Source organism: Athene cunicularia (assembly GCF_003259725.1).
Source record: "Athene cunicularia isolate RWA chromosome 2 unlocalized genomic scaffold, athCun1 chr2_part1, whole genome shotgun sequence".
In the NCBI taxonomy this organism is placed as follows: Eukaryota; Metazoa; Chordata; class Aves; order Strigiformes; family Strigidae; genus Athene; species Athene cunicularia.
Genome location: NW_020799095.1, coordinates 14,432,790 through 14,449,628, shown reverse-complemented (window position 1 = coordinate 14,449,628; position 16,839 = coordinate 14,432,790). Strand labels below are relative to the sequence as shown.

Genomic DNA, 16,839 nt, shown 5'->3' with positions numbered 1-16,839 from the left:
TGGGAGCCCGCAAATAAATGGAGCTACAAAGATGATGTAATCAAACTCTACCCAGCAACGGCAGATGATATAGAAGGGACCATGGCCCAAAAGTGCCCCTCAGAAGGTTCATATTGGTCATTAGGAAAATATTCTTCATTACACGAACAGTGCAGCACCAGAAGAGGTTACTCATAGAAGCGGTAGAGTTTCTATCCAACGTCACTGACCTGATGTTAGTGATTGTCTCGCTCCAAGTAGCAGCTTGAGTAGAGGTCTCTTGTAATCAACATTTCTAAGACTAGTCTTTCCACAGTATCTTTCTAAAATTGTTCTGTGAATTATGAATGTTTTAATGCTTTGTAAAGGAAAGCAGCAAAATCACAAAGCCCCTCAGAAAAAATGACAATTTTTTTAAAGTATTCTAAAGTTAAATTCTTTAGCAGTAAAAGATGAAGCAAGTGATTTATAGCCAGCATTGTGCAGATGCTCTCGATTCTTGTCCTGTTAATATTCACTGCACTTTGAGTGCCAACTTTTATGTCTCACTGTGCTGAGAAAGTGAGTACCCTGGATACCATTTTTATTTTGTGTACAAATAGCAGTGCTGATTTGCTCTTTCTTATGCATGAACAGAGACTTATAAATTTGAACAGGCCAAATGTAAGTCAACAGGAAAACATTATAGTCTATGCTTCCTTCAGAAACCGACCTTTCATCCAAACTGACACACACAGTACCAGAAACATGTGAACAGTGATTCAACCTCATTCAGCTACAGCTCTCAAAGGTTAACCAGTTGACCACAAAATAAAAATCAATCATTTAACTAACTAACCAAAATAAAAAATCAGTGTCAATTTACTAAACAACGTGTCCTATAAAGCATATAAGCTCAAGATTTTCTAATATCGGGAGTTGCATATGAGGAAAAAATTAAATCAAGCAGCAAATCAAACAAAGGAATCACTGCATCAGACATGGGAAACAAAGATGTGCAAATTAAATGATGCAATCTTGCAGAAAAACAATCTTATACTTTCTGAAAATTTAGTCCCAGGGTCCTTAAAAAACTTTTCCATACTTTCAACATTCCAGATAATTTAGAGCCCTACAGATAATCAGTAACATCTTGAATTGTATATGAGAATGAAAAGGAAGTACATTATTTGTGATGTTACATTGATTTACATTTCACTAACAACGTAAAGCAGGTTAGTATTTATGTCTCCAGTCAAAGCGAGACTCTATTTGACTGCCTCCATATACACATCTCCAACTATTTTCTTTGTGGAAAGACTGAATCTGGAAAAAACTTGACTTATATTTATGCTTCCCACATTTGTTTTTCTTCTTATCCACATCCAGAACTTTGCTTACATTGTTAATTTTTTCTTTTGTCACGAAAACCAATTCTTTCATGAGTAATTATCTGCCATTTCTTTGCTACTTTATTCCCCAATCTATACATTTCTGGTGCTCTCCATTTGTCCAAAGCTTGCTCTTCCCTTTTTATTACCTTTCTTTTCATCTATCTTCTCACCTTTACAAAGACAGCTATGGAAATAAATTTTTTATAACCTTCCTTGTCTCCTGAGCTCATAATGAGATCAGCGATGCCTCTACCATACCCCATTTTTCATCAAATTTTACTGTTTCAGAAAAACAGCTGTGACTAACTCTAAGTGGTCAGAACCTTCAAGAACAGATTACAGAAAGTGTTACAGTTTTGATATTGCAATCCTATCCTTTTACAGCTTATCACTTTACAAGCTGTAATAAAGTTTGAGGGCATGGGTAAGGGCACTGGAATTTAGCATCCTACACAAACCAAGGTCTGAAGAAATATAGTTCTGGCAGAAGCCACTCTTTCCCAACCTTGTTTTTATCAGTTTAAACAAGTTTTCTCCCAAATACATGACATGGAGATTCACACAGAAGTATAAGGGCTGGAAAACAGGAAATATGAACTCACAAAATCAGGACTGTAAAGTCTTTCTTTCATAATACTATTTAGTTTTCAATCTTACTGTTCATGAAATGAAAGAAAAATTGTATTTTTGTCTGGTTTACTCACGTAGAAACTCAGGGAAGAGTAAACTCTCTTGTCAAAGGCTTACAACAATATATGTCCAAGCTATTAATTCATGAACACTCAGAGTGGCAAAACTCCATTCGTCTTAAAGCTGAAGCCTGAATATGAATTAACCTGGCAGCACTACCAAGTGTTAAGTACAGCAGAAAGGAAACCATCTTCAAAGAGAAGAGTATTTAAAGGTATTATGGTGTTTAAGCAATAATGCTGTAAAGAAAAACATAACACAAAAAGTGACAGAACTGTGTTGGGAGGAATGGCCCAGTCTTCTTGGTGTCTTGTTTGATGCTGGTCGATGATGGGTAGGGTAAAGTGTAATGGAAGATGTATGTCATGATATAAACACATAATGGTACTGCCCAGAATACTCTCCCAGGCTATGCAGAATTGCAGATCAGGGATTTCTTGAACTAGATGTTTTTTTTTTTTTTCTTTTTTTTTTTTTTTTTGGTAGTTAATAGCACTTGGACTTTTCTTATATTAATTTACCCAGGAACATTTTCAGTTCTTTTAGTGTTCATAATAAGAGCACTAAGGAAACATTCCCTGAGTCTTGGCAAATTGTCAGGGCAAATTAGAAAATAATTCTGTTGATGTATCACAATATTTCGAGGAAAATAATGGGAAAAATGAGATTGATGCATGGAAATCCTAAAGCCAGGGATTTGCTAAGGGTCTTACTACTACTTAAGTGCTTATTCATAAAATACACACAGAGTACACCTTTTGGATATTGGTAGAATTTTACACATCAAACAAGACGTAGATGCATGGTATAAATTGCTTTCTCAATTTTATGCAAATTTCCCTGGAGTAAAAAGCAGTGGTTACTGTTTCCCATTTGTGAGAATTTATTTAGTTTTTATTTCTGAATCTAACAATTAAATACAAGATTTAACCTTTTAATCTTGAACACCTGAGAGTTGAATGTTGGTTGACACCCCCATAATTTTTTATGATCCAAGCCAACCAATAAAATACTATAGCATATGCTGACATTTAAAGCCAAAACCACTGTTTTTGAACAATGAATTACATACAGTGGAATTTAAAACAAAATTTTAATTTATTTACTAATTTAACTTGTCTATTATTTAACTGTATCACTCACAGGCCCTCATCAGGACCAAGACCTTGCTCTGCTGGGTGCTGTACAAACAAAGAAAAAACCCGCTTCTCTAGAGGACTTAACAGTGTAAGCCAAGAGACAACAGATGGCTGCAGACACACATATGGGGAGGACATGGAAACAATATGGCTGTATTAGTCAGTCTTACAGACATGGCTTCAGCTTGTTAGCAACCAAACTGTTGTCAATGGAAAGGTGGAATTTTTAGGAGAGTTTTCACAAGGCATTTGCTTTGCCGATGTTTAGAGGAAGTTTCTTCTATGTAGAAGGGAGTATGAAATAATTGGAATCAACTTCACCAAGCGTATCAGAATCAGGGATGGAATATATATTATCACTTTTACTTTGAGAATTTTGCTACTTGTGAAATGTTTGCACAAATTGAAATAATTTCAGATATTAATAAATTACCCTGGGAGACAAAAGTTCAGATACTGCCTTCGGGTATTAATTTCTGCAGAAGTAGTGGTTATGTACTGATCCTGTGCTGAACCATTACCTGCTGGTATTTCTGTGTCCCTGTGATAGCTGAAGTATCCCTCTGCTCAGTTTATTTGCAAATACACCTTACTCATGTCTTGCGTTCTTCACATCTTCACAATTGCCAGTTTTAAAATTATTTTGAATATACTGTCATCACTGGTAAACATTTTAAGCACAGTATTTTCAGATAAATCTTACAAACATATATTTTGTTCCTGTGGACTGAATGCACAGTGAACTTGAGTCATGTTTTTATTTTATACCGCTTTAATTGCTGCACACATTTTTGTTCTACACCATTTTAACTCAGACTGCTTGAACAATCCCAGGATGAGATCGCTTAAATAGGATCATCTTTCTTTCCTTTTTTTCTTTTCTTTTATTTAAACACTCTTAATTTCATTGTATAGTGCTAGTAGGCATAGTTGCTCAGAGTAGCAAATTGGATTTTATACTTGCTCACAGTTACATATTTATTTCAGTGCTTTCCTAGATCAGAACCCTTAAAGCACAAACAAGTTCTCTGTCAGGTTCATAAAGGAAATGGTGGTGTAGTTATCCACCTTAAAGAAGGACAAAACTTATGGAAGCATACTTTTTTTTTTTTTTCCTCTTTTCTCCTCTGCCTTATCATTACCTGACCTGTTGCTTTCCAACACAGAAATTCTGCTCTCTGGGAGTACTGTATGTCTCAAAATACATCAGCGGACATCAGAGTAAGCACAAATGAATTAGATAGAAAGTAATCCTAGAAGGCTAGGTTTAAAATGCAGAGCTGTTGAAGTTAAAACACTCCAGGACACAGTGCATCCTCTTCTGCTCAAACAAGTAAATTCAGAAAAATAATTATCTATTTTAAAACCTGAAACAGAACTGCCACTGTGTAATCTTTAGTGAACATATGTCTGTGCCATCCCTCTGAAAGGGATAGGGGATTGTGACTGAGAAAAGCAAGAAAATAAAATGAAGGTTGAAAGCAAGGTCAACAAACTATCCATTGTGACTCCTAGGAACTAAATCAGGTTATGTACCAACATGGGAAAAAAAAATAAATTATTTGGTTCAGAGGGCTCTGATTGAAAACAAGTATCAAAAACAAGAAAGGAATTTTATAATACAGATAAAAATGTTCAACTAGGATGAGACCAAGACAAATTTGCCAATAAATTAAAATGCTAGAAGGCATTCACCTGCAAAGGCACATATTTTTGTGCAGTAGTACAGCCCTGACTTCCTCTCTGTGCTTTCAGTAGCAACACAGAAAGTGATGGCATTGCACAATGCTTTCCCAAGCTATGCACGTGTAAACAGAACCAACAGATTATTGGTAAAGGATTAAATGAATAAATAAAAAATTTCAATCTTTCTGTACTAAAGACAGCAAAACTGAAACGGTTGCAACTGATTCAGAATAGCCAATGACCCAGGAACTCTCTCTTCCAACATTCAAATTTCTACTACTCTATAGAGTTAGCATTGTTCCAGGAGACCTACACTTTTTAAATGCAAGAAAAATTATGTTTTCCTTACTATTCTTAAATTTGAAAATAGCAGAAATATTTATATATGTGTATTTTAATGTGACATGTATCTGTAGCTTTTCTGAAATATAAGAAATAAGAATTTGTAGTCAGCTACTTCTCTTCTTCCAAACTAGAACAACTCTATTCCTCTTCCTTGCCCTCTAGTTTTATAAGGACAGCGAGGCAAAAGATATTTATTTATAATCAATATTTATCTATAATCTCCACTAAGAAGATCAGTGACTTTGAGGCAAAATATACGTTTCATTGTGTTGATGTATAATTATCTGATTTATTGTCCCTTAAAACAAAGCTAAAATATTTACATATAGTGACATTTAGCAGAAAGTGAAAGATGGAGCCTCAGAACATCTCCCCAGCCCCCTGACAGATCCATTTCATTTCAATTAAAATCCTGAAAATAGCTGAAACTCTGGCTCACAGCTTCTAAGCGCTAGGCCCTGCTGTTGAATTTCCATCTTAAACAGTTCAAAGTCAATTTGCAAGTGTCATGCTGTTGGACTCGGCTTAGTTTGCCACATCCTACCTTGCCTGGAGATGTTAGTGGCAAAGGACCATGGGCTTGGACTTTTTCCAAAGCAGCTCCCACTGTTGAGCCTATTACTGGAACAGCCTCCAGGTGCACCAGCTTCACCGTCGCAGTGCTAGAAACCAGCAACTGTGCTACTGGAGCATGAGCAGGACTTGTTTTCATCTAACCTGGGTCTATTTTCCTCTTACAGACACTCCGCTTCTATGCTCAGATCATCTCTCCTTAGCAGGAAGATGGAGGAGGATAAACATGAATAATGGAGAAAGCTCTTGCCTAGAGACAAAGAAAGTTGGGATGGAAAGAAACCTCTTTGCAAGCAGACACAAGACATGCGAGACTTACCTACCCGCTGCCTGCACAAGTCCACCTGTTGGCACTATGCTATGGGACTGCTGAGAGACAGTTAAAAAACTAAAACCATAAAAAGCTGGAAGATCTATGGAAAGCAAAAAATTGTGCGTAACTCATTGTGGATGGGTAGCCACTGAACAACTGAGAAAATTGGTAGTATTTCACTTGGTAAGGGAATAGATAAGAACAGAAAGAGCTGTAGGGTAATAGCAATTATCCCTTTGAACAGAAATGCTGATAAGAGGTTTCTCTCAGTGCTGCTGTTGACATTGTTGACTTAATCATATTGGAATATTTCTTCATAAATAATAAAACTGAGATATTAATTTAGATGGTATGACTGTAAGTATTTTGGAAATAGCTATAAATAAACACATAGGCGAATGAGAATCCCATTTCCTCCGTTATGTTTCGGTATCACATCTGACGGGCTTTCTGCCCATCTGGTATACACATTGCTGGCCTTTAAGACTGCATAAGCTCACTGTGGCAAATGTAAGATAAATGTAAGCAGGGGAAAAAAATCCCACCAATTTATGATTTTTGAGCCCTCTGAAATAATGTGGTAAGTATTCTTGAATGCATATGGATATGGATATAGAATGACTAATATATAGCTATTCAGGAAGGAATAAAGTTCATGTTCCATGCTTCAGTTCTATACAACTAAAGTATGTGGTTGAATTTTACTGAAATGGTTGATTAGTTCTGATATACTTCTGTAATTACGTTTCTTAATTTTGCTGACTGAATAAGCATTTTGATATACACACAGTTCAACATACACACAGTCCTTTATGAAGGACTCTCAAAGTATACCCTTTGGTAAACTCATAATCAGTTAAATTTTTTTAAAGTATCAGTTACAAAATAGTTTCACTAAATCCTTCTCTGTTCAGGCTGGATGTATTTGACCTTTGATATGATTCATAATGTGACTGAGGATGCAGACCCGAGCAGGATCTTTTATTTAGGGCTTTTAGAAACTCTGATTACATTGTTCAGAGTTTAAAGAGGGTGAAACTTAAGTATAGTGATTATGAAGGGACTGTAAATATACAGCATTTATACTACATTGTTAAAAGAACAGAAGGACAAGTTTTGTTGTTATTATAGGGAATGGCTTGATTTAACCAAGCACAGAAAAAATAAAAAAAAAAAGAATCAGGCTATTAAACACATACTTACAATTTATTTCAGTGGGAAAAAAATATCTCTCAAACACAGAAACCCTTCCCACTCAAAAGAAAACCCAGCTAAAACAATAGCCTGATTTAGAGTGATGTTTCTCATCCATCTCCATGTTTTTGCGGAGAGTTCAGTGCAGGTCTCTCAGCTCTTCACAGAAATGGACAGTAATTTTGTGGTGTTATCTTAAAAGAACAGGATGAAGGGATGAGATTTCCACTGAAAAGGAAAAAATGGCAGCTCAAACCACCAAGATAGATCCTTGGATATATTTTCCTTCGCCACTTCGCCATTTCAGTTAATGCTGAAACATTAATTACATGATGGAAAGAGGTTGCACAGAGCAAGTCCTGTACCTGCTGCTGGTAACACGATTGCTGTGGAGTGAAGGATTACACTTCGTGGCTCCTAAATCACTTTGATCCTTTTGTAAACATTGCTGATAGTCTCATTCGTTCATGATTTTGGTATTTTTAAAATTCTCCCTGACAGTTTTAAAGGGCTGCCCAATAATTTGAAGTTCTTACTGCCTTCTTTCAAATGATAACATTCTAATTTGTTTCTGAGCAGAAGTTACTGGCACGTATAACTCGGCTTCATGTATCTGAATCTCTTGCACTAGAGAAAGACATTTTTAAAATCTTCCAAATGGCCCCCACAGATCTGTTCTGTATACATGCTTATTGCTCATAATATGACAGAAAAAGCACTGAGCAGCCACTTGGGTTTTTATTCATCTTTTATTCTGAGCAATTAACTTCCTGTTTTTATCACAGTACAGTTTCTTTTCCCTGAAATGAATCACTCTAAAAGAGATAAGGAGCATTAGGATTCAAAGCTGCCACTCATGCATACAGCTGTCGTTTTACTAAATTATATGAAACTCGCAAGTATTTCTAATAAAAAACTGTAAAAGGCAGCTCATTTTCCCTTGTACTGTTTTCAGCTTTCATTTCAGTTATAGCATGCTGTGGGAGCCCGAGGAAGGCAATGGAGAAAAGAATCACACTTCCAAAGTATCCCTGAGGTTTTTGTCTATGAACTCTGTTCATATGACCTGGCAGCATCTCAGATTTAATATTCTGCTTATCTATCCCTAAAATTAGACAAGCACTGAAGTACTAAATAAATTGCATTTTTCAGGTGCGGGAATTGGCCTATCACATCAGAATAAGGAAGACAAATGTCCTCCAGTATTAACTGCAGTTAAACTCTAAGGCACTGGAGTTCATTAAACTTAATGGCACTGAGAATAATCATCATGTCTTTAACTTCAGGCCTAACAAATTTAACACACTGATCAAGGAATTGGCTGTTGTACAAAGATGCTAACTTATTCTGGGCAAATTTTATGATGCTGAACTAAAAAAAGGCATTTCATCATAGCATCTGTATTTCCAAATAAATGTTTGGCATTGGTAAGTATGAACTGACAAGTATTTTGCTTAAATTAAAACCTTTTAAAGAGGTTTTAAAAATAATAGTCAAGGAAAAGATATATGGAAATTAAAAAAGTCTCCAAGATGTGTACCATGCACAAGAGGCACGCTCTTCTTCAAAGGAATTTTTGCATGCTTAGCTTTTTTTGTGTGGTTGTCTAGTATTCATTTTATTATCTCTTTGATTTTTGTATACCACTCCTACTTGAGCAAAACTGTCAAGTTTGTATGCTTAAAATTAGGTTCCTAAGTCAGTAGAGCAGATGCCTATTTAATTGAAAATAATGGCATACATTAATTTTCTAACCTGTAGGGGTACTCATAACTAATTTCAAATCAGTCAGACTAGCTATGTAAATCACAGACAGTAACAGTTGTTTATACCTGCTTGTGGGGACAATAGCATATGTTAGACTTGATTTAATTAAAAAGTCTGTGCAATCAAAACCAGCATGATGCATGACACTTTTGTTCAGGATCTTTTTTTCTAAGAAATGAGGAATTTGATTGACCATGTCTGTAAATTATTTTAGTAAAGACGTTAAACTGTTCCAGATTTTCCTTAGAAATGTTTCCTTCTTGGGAATTTTCAAACTAACATATTTTCCAAATGGATAATTTCAGTTTTCTTAACTTGAAATCTTTTATGTAGACACAGTTTCTTCAAATCAAAACTTTCTTTTCAGTCAAAACCACCTTCCTCCCATGTTTTATTTTTATGAAAGTTTTTAAAATGTTTATATTGTTCAACTCAAAGTTCTCTCTCTGGAACATCTCTATGGTTGAAAGCAATTTACAGAATATTCTGCCAGAAACTGAGACCAGCCAACCATATTTGCCAGAGTCAACATCTACACAGTTTTGTTATTTGCCAAAAAGAGGAGTAGACTGTCCTTAATGGTTGCTGGAGATGTAAATGAAACATGATGAGAAATAAACGGACCACAAATGCACCCAATTCCCCAACTCTGCTGAAAAGGCAGTAGGCAGGCTATGAGAGGAAATTTTCTAGGACTTTATTCCAGCAAGACTGACCCAGCCAGAGGATAACAGGCACTGGAGTGCTTTATATATGAAAAATTCCTGTTCTTGTTTATAGGAAGACAGCTCCTGAAACTGCAACCTAAGTTATTCCTGTCTGAAAGCCACATACTATATAAAGGGGTAGGAAACCATCTCACTGTTGAGCACAAAACAGATCGAGCGCATTTGGTGGGCCTCACATTAACATACAGCTGAGCACCACTTGACAGTAACATGGAAAACTTCAGGATGCCATGGGTTGCCAAAACATGACCTGATACTGTGCATTCAGCCCTCAGGCTGCAGATTCACTTCCTTAACTAAACAGGGGACATCTGTTACTGACAACAGCAGTAAAGAAGACATTCCATTGATCTTTGCAATTGGGAGGGAGAAAAGATCTAGAAGACTAAATATAAGGCAAATGTTACTACCTCAAGAAGTCCTTAATATGAGAAATGGACATATCCTATTCCTGGAAGCAATGAATCAAGTTAAGTATCAATTTTGATCACAACTCTCCCAGAGGAAGTCTACCTGGTTGGACCAGGAAAGAAAGAATTTAGACAAGTCACATTCCACTTTATCCTGTTACAGAATCCCAGAATGGGTGAGGTTGGAAGGCACCTCTGGAGGTCATCTTGTCCAACCCCCTGCTCAAGCAGGGCGACCTAGAGCAGGCTACCCAGGACTGCATCCTGATGGTTTTGAGTATCTCCAAAGATGGAGACTCCACAACCTCCTCGGGCAACCTGTGCCAGTGGTCAGTCACCCTCACAGTGAAAAACTGTTTTCTGATGTTCAGACAGAGCCTCCTGTGTTTCAGTTTGTGCCCATTGCTCTGTGTCCTGCCACTGGGCACCACTGAAAAGAGCCTGGCTCTGTCCTCTTTGCACTCTGCCTTCAGGTAGTTACACACATTAAAAGCCCCCGGAGCCTTCTCTTCTCCAGGCTGAACAGTCCCAGCTCTCTCAGCCTTTCCTCACAAGAGAGATGCCACAGTCCCTTCACCACCTTTGCTGGACTCTCTCTGGTATGTCTATATCTCTCTTGTACTGGGGAGCCCAGAATTGAACACAGTACTCCAGGTGTGACCTGCAGTGATGACATTCCTGTTCATCCCATGACAATGTTACAGTAATGTCCTCTGGTCTGTGAAAATCACTTTTTAAACTCCACGTTGAAGGACATTTTTATGTATGTATTCCATTTCCCCTTTGCTTTCATTAATTAGAAGTACAAAGATGATGGGGAAATGGATTCTTTTTCATCGGTTACACCAAGAATAACTGATTTTAAAATGACCTTTTCATAAAGTGATTGATGCATGGCCATGTTCCAACAAAGGTAATTTCCCCAATACTTAACAACACAATCCATATAATTATTAGAGTAAGAATGTAAACCAGTTCAGTTTTAGAAATAAAACTAAGATGTGAATCCATTATGTTTTCAAGCCTTTTTTTGCCTCCTTGAAACAGCTGTATACGAAGCAACTGTAAGACTGGACAATTCTGATGCAACTATTTTGGGACCTCAGGATGAACTCTTTGGGGTTTTCTTCTTTATATGGAAAATGAGGTATCATGAAATTTACAGGAAAACAAAACCCAAACATTGTATTGAGCAATAGGGAACAGATTTAAACAAACCTTTTCCTCTTGGAGCTGCTACAAATTCCTTTTCATATATTAAAGGTCAGTCAAAAAATTAACACAAGGAAATAGATTTTGGTAGCCTAAAAGCTTTTCTGGCTGATTAACCATATAAAGCTACAATAGAAATTGTATACCACAGTTCAAAGAATTCTCCTGCAAATTTATGCTCTGCTTAGTTTATCACAATAACCAATCAGCTGAAAATTATCATAAGGACTATAAAACTCTTCCAATGAATACTACTTTGTTCAAAATCCTTGAAAAAACCTAATAAAATATCACAAATTTGGGAAATTATTTACCTGAAAACCATGTTAATCATTAGTGGATTCTAATTGATCATATTATAAGGGCAAATTCTGCTACGTCTCCCATTAGAGAACTAAGGAGGCATTATTCTTAAACTTAACTAGTGCAAAAATCCCAAGTTCTGGCCTGGACAAAAGTGGCAAACAAAAGCTGGATTTAGATCTTGCCAAACCACATAAAAAGAAAAGTTCAATATTCGTATATTGGTTTTTCTTCATGAGGACAAGCAGAGAGATATTGAGTTGTTGTTTTAGCTTTAAATTCAATTCAATATGTCTTAAATGGACACAGACCAAAATTATAGCTTCTTGTTGACTAACCACAAAACACAGCTTTTCCTTACACAACATTAAAGCACGTGGAACAAGAATTAAACCCTCTCTTTCAGTGAACAAAAACTGAACAAACTTGCACAAAGTTGTGTCTTTCATTAGAACATTTAAAATATCAAATTGAAAATATGATGTGACTCTTAATAAAGATTCTGCTATTTAAAGACAAAAATGCTGAGATGTTCAGATTAAGTTTCTGTACAATATTTAGCTCGGAACACCTGATGGATGCTGTAGTATAAAAATATTGTTATTACAATTCCTATTTATCGAAATCATTATGATTATCTGAGCATATATTCGTGAAAATTGACTGGAGAAAACCACTGTGCCTTCACCTTACAAAAAATACTTTTTCTATCTAATACATAACTGGTTTCTAATCAGCAGAAAGACAATGGGAAACATGTCTAAAAAATAAACAATAATCCTCCTGTTCCACGGCATATGAGGTTTATCAAAGTGGTGTTCCTAAAATATAGCTGATTGGATGAGAATTTCTTTGGAACACACCCATGATAAATCAGAGCTGATTTTCTTGGATGAGAACAATCTGCTCAAATAATAGTTTCCTGGGGCCAAATGGAAGGTCAGACCTGTGCAAGAAATAGAACTGTGACTACAGACTACAGATGCTACAGACACTGGGAAACCTCTGATGTATTAAGGAATTTCAGGGACAACAGATGGACATGTTTGGATCTGCTGAGCATTCGTGCTTCCCACCGAACTGTTTATTAACTTCAGGACTACAGTGAAAGTCTTAACAAAGCAAATAAACTTGCAGGACTTCTCTCCTCTTTCTCAGAGGCAACAGGCGCTTTCACAGTTTCACTGCAGGTAGGATTACAGGATGGAAGCCATAATGGAGATGTTACTCAACATAAACAGTTGAAATAGTTTATTTCTGCTTTTGCCATTAATGTGTGCTTAGGGAAACATTTCCAAGTGCAAGTGCTTAATGAATGGGAGGAATTATTGCCTTTAACAAGTAATGTAGTGTGACATTAAAGTAGCTAAAAAAGTTAAAGAACCCACCGATTCTTTTCTGCTCATAGTTTTGCTTTGAGAACGGGAGCGGGAGATTGTACTGAAAAAGGAATCCTTTTTTGATGCCGACAAAGGTGGAGATCCTGTAAATTCACGTCCTCCAGGCAAGCTCTCTATGCTTGGAGATGAACTGATGTTTTTTGAACTTTGGCCTGTAAAGCAAGTATAAAGTAACAGAAGAATTAATCAACAGGCAGTTTCTTTTCCCTGTAAATACTTCTTTGTCTTAATGGACATTCACTGAGATTCACAGAGAACTCAACACAGAATGAAATGTTGAAGTATGTCAGCATGCACTGTGAGATTGAAGGACTATTCTACCATACGCAGAACTTAATCTTTGTATGAGAGAAAAATACAAAATTTTTGTGTATATATAGACATATACACAAACACACACTATCTAGTGTATATATACTAAACTCTCTCTCTCTCTCTTAATACCATCCTAGTATATATACACTGTTATATCCATAGACTGCGGACCTTCTCTTCCCTGTGCGGCACAATGAGCAAAAGTACCACTTCACAGTAAAAAAAAATAAAAATCTGATGTCATTGACACTGCAAACGAAAACCTTTTTCTCTCAATAAATAAACTCTAAAACTTGGCAAAGGAAGCTGAGAACAAGAATGTCAGATTCCAAGAGTGGGTTGGCCACTGACCATCTAGATGACAACATCTAGACATACAACAGGAACAATTAAGTTTAGGAAAGGATGAAAGTTCTCATGCTTCAAATTTTAAGGCCATCTCCACCTAATAGACATTTTAATGAAGTCTACTCAATAGTTAGTTATTGTAATTTCATGCAGTTTTTCAAAAGAATCTAGTGTTGTCCACTATCATGGTGAAGATATCTGGGTAGATGCCTGGGCTGTTTCACCATGACACTGCATGTAGTCAGGCTGTCTTTGATAAGGATCATTTCTTTCAGTTGAGGCCGACAGAGTGTTTTGAAAGATTTAACTTTAGATTTTATTTTTATTAGCTCCAGGAAAAAAAAAAAAAAAAAGTTTAGTATATCAGTTTTCATTAACTTTCATTAAGAAAATGTTACATTAGGACAGATGCTAGTTTTAAAAATACTTTCTATTATGTGTATGAGGAAGTCAATTCAGTGACCCAACACAATTCTAAAATTTTCCATTCCTCAAGAAAAGTAGAATAGCACACAAATCAAAAGCTCTAGAATTTCCTTGTTTTGTTGGCTATTCTAATGGGTCTGTTTATGTTCTCCTTTTTTCCTTTCCTTTGTTTTTAGTGTGCTTTTCATGCTATTATCTATTGCATCAAGAGTGATCCTCTGAAACTATAACATTCAGATGTCATAGGTGCAGCTTTGTGTCCTTTGCAAGGCTGTGATTGAATTTGAAACTACCTCCCTCGCAGATGCCAGTGGTTCATTCTTCTTTGCTCTGAGCTGCTCCCACCCCCGTGCCAGTTTTTCCTCACAGATATGCCACATATTACTGCACAGACCTTATGATGTATTTAGTGTTTTGTCATTGTGGATGCGCTACCAATTCTGAAAATACAAAACTAGCTCCTTTTCCAGAATGGGTTAGTCTCCCCTTCATTATGCACTGTGGTCTTCCCTCATGATACAGGTTTCTAGAGAAATAAAAGAAAACTGAAAGACAAAGAAATGAAAGAAAATAGAGGCAGAAAAGGCTGCAGAAAACACGAAAGAAATTTAGACTTAGATACAAAAGGAAACCAGCTCTGCTGAGATAAAACATTTTGAAGAAAATGAAACAACTAGCAAAACCTACTCGTACGGAAACATCTTAACTTAATTCAGTCATTTAAGATCTAGAACAGTAACTGTCCTCAAAGTGGTGCCTAAGTCAGTGGTGCCGTGCTTGGCCACCTGCCAGGCGGAGACAAAGTCCGAGCCAAGTTCTCCACAGTGTTTGTCCTACGCAGCATACATTGCACAGCCGCAGCCACATGAAACCAGCAATTCACATTTTCTTAAGGGAATAAATACAGATCTATTTAAAATGTCCTCTTAGCAAGAAGACTGTTAAATGCAAAGAGATGGAACTGGCAAATAGAACGTCAAATGTGACAAAATGGACTAAAAAGGATAAAACCCAAGAAAGGATCTGGGTTTAATATTCTCAACGTTTTCTGCAAGAAAACTGGCATATAAACTGCTTCCCACCTTCTCCTTCAAACTCTGCTGCTGCATTTTGCTCATCTCTTCCATGACCCTCCTACATTTTATGTCCTCATGTGGACCTTCCTCTGCCTCCTCCTCTTCTTCAGACCCATCCACACTGACTCTTCTGCAACTTCCTTATTTCAACTTTTTCCTTTATATATTCTTTCCTTCCCACCAACTTCATCCAACTGCATGTTTCTGTTTCTTCACAGCCCTCCTCTAGTCACTTACCACCTACCACTTAGTCTGAACAGCTTCCTTAAAGTGCAGGAGATGGAGGCTGTAGATCTCACTTAACTTTTGCCTTCACATTTTATAGAGAAATGGGTTATGCATTAATCAGGAGAACATCAATCTCCAATTCTGTAAATAATTCTAGAGGTGGAAAGGGAGAAAACACCGCATGGCAAATAAACAGCAGAAATAATTCAGTCACAAGGAAGTTCTTAGAAGATTTCTAATTTTAGGATAAAATCATGTCACTTGGCAACACCATTATCCTTACAGTTGCCTTTATGTAAGAAGGAGACTTTTAATGCATTTTATAGGGCAATTTACAATGGAAATGTGATTTTACAGTAGGTAAACTTAAAAATAGTTTTGAAACAGATGAAACTATGTATTTTAGCCAATAAAGTATTTATAAAAGAAATTTACACAGGTAAGCCAGAGCAGCCAATATAAATGATAAACATTAAAAAAAATAAATCTATTTGGTGGCCAGAGTAAAGTACAACGAAAAAAAATATTATATTTTGGTCTGATTTTATATAAATCAAACCAAATAGGCTCTTTCCCATTCTAGTAGTAAGAAGATCTCTTCCACATAGGATCAAAGTTTAAAAAAAAAAAAACCAACACCAAAAGTTAAAACAATGAGCACTGTATGTTTTTCACATACTTTTTCATTGTATGGCCTGTGCTTAACCCACTTCACCTGCAAAGAAGAAGATTATATGGTAAAATTTCATAGACAACATTGAGAGAGGGACATTTAAAATATAGTTGAGAAATCCAAACAAATGAAATAATACAGCTTGGTAAAATGATGGAAAAATGATTTGTAAGGATTTTTTCCTATATTCTGTCTTCCAGCTCTAAGAAAAAAAGTCCAAAATATAATAGGAAATTGAAAAGACAGAGAACTCTCCTTATAACCACCGCTTTGCTTACTGAACAGCTACACTTCAAAAGAGGGATCACAGCTTAGAGGAGTGGAATATACAACTACTTGCATAACCAAACAAGAGAAGAAATATGTATAGCTGAGATTTTGTGGACAGAACACTACAACTGTCCTAAAAGGGAATTTGTTCAAATAACCACAACAGCTTTGACTAATTACTTTCTTATGGACTATAAAATATAATGAAGATGAAAAATAAAAGCAGTACAAGATGTAATGAAACTAAGATAGAGACGCAGTAAAACAGAAGTGATAAAAATACTACTTCTGTGTTTTATGTCCAGGTAAGAAGCAAGCTTAGGATGCACCTAATCCTTCTGCATGAATAAGAAAATCTGAGAAAATTATCATCAGGAAGCACTAAATTTTA

At 36.2% G+C, this 16,839-nt stretch overlaps 1 protein-coding gene across 4 annotated transcripts in view; it reads right to left on the bottom strand.

Annotated features, from left to right (window-relative positions):
• TBC1D5 (TBC1 domain family member 5) overlaps positions 1-16,839 on the bottom strand; it is a 325,748-nt gene that overhangs the window by 29,880 nt on the left and 279,029 nt on the right. For all 4 annotated transcript variants that reach the window (XM_026842526.1, XM_026842528.1, XM_026842527.1 and 1 more), the window contains one exon: positions 13,101-13,264. In XM_026842526.1, the coding sequence (XP_026698327.1) occupies positions 13,101-13,264 (164 nt within the window). The remainder of the gene's footprint in view (positions 1-13,100; positions 13,265-16,839) is intronic.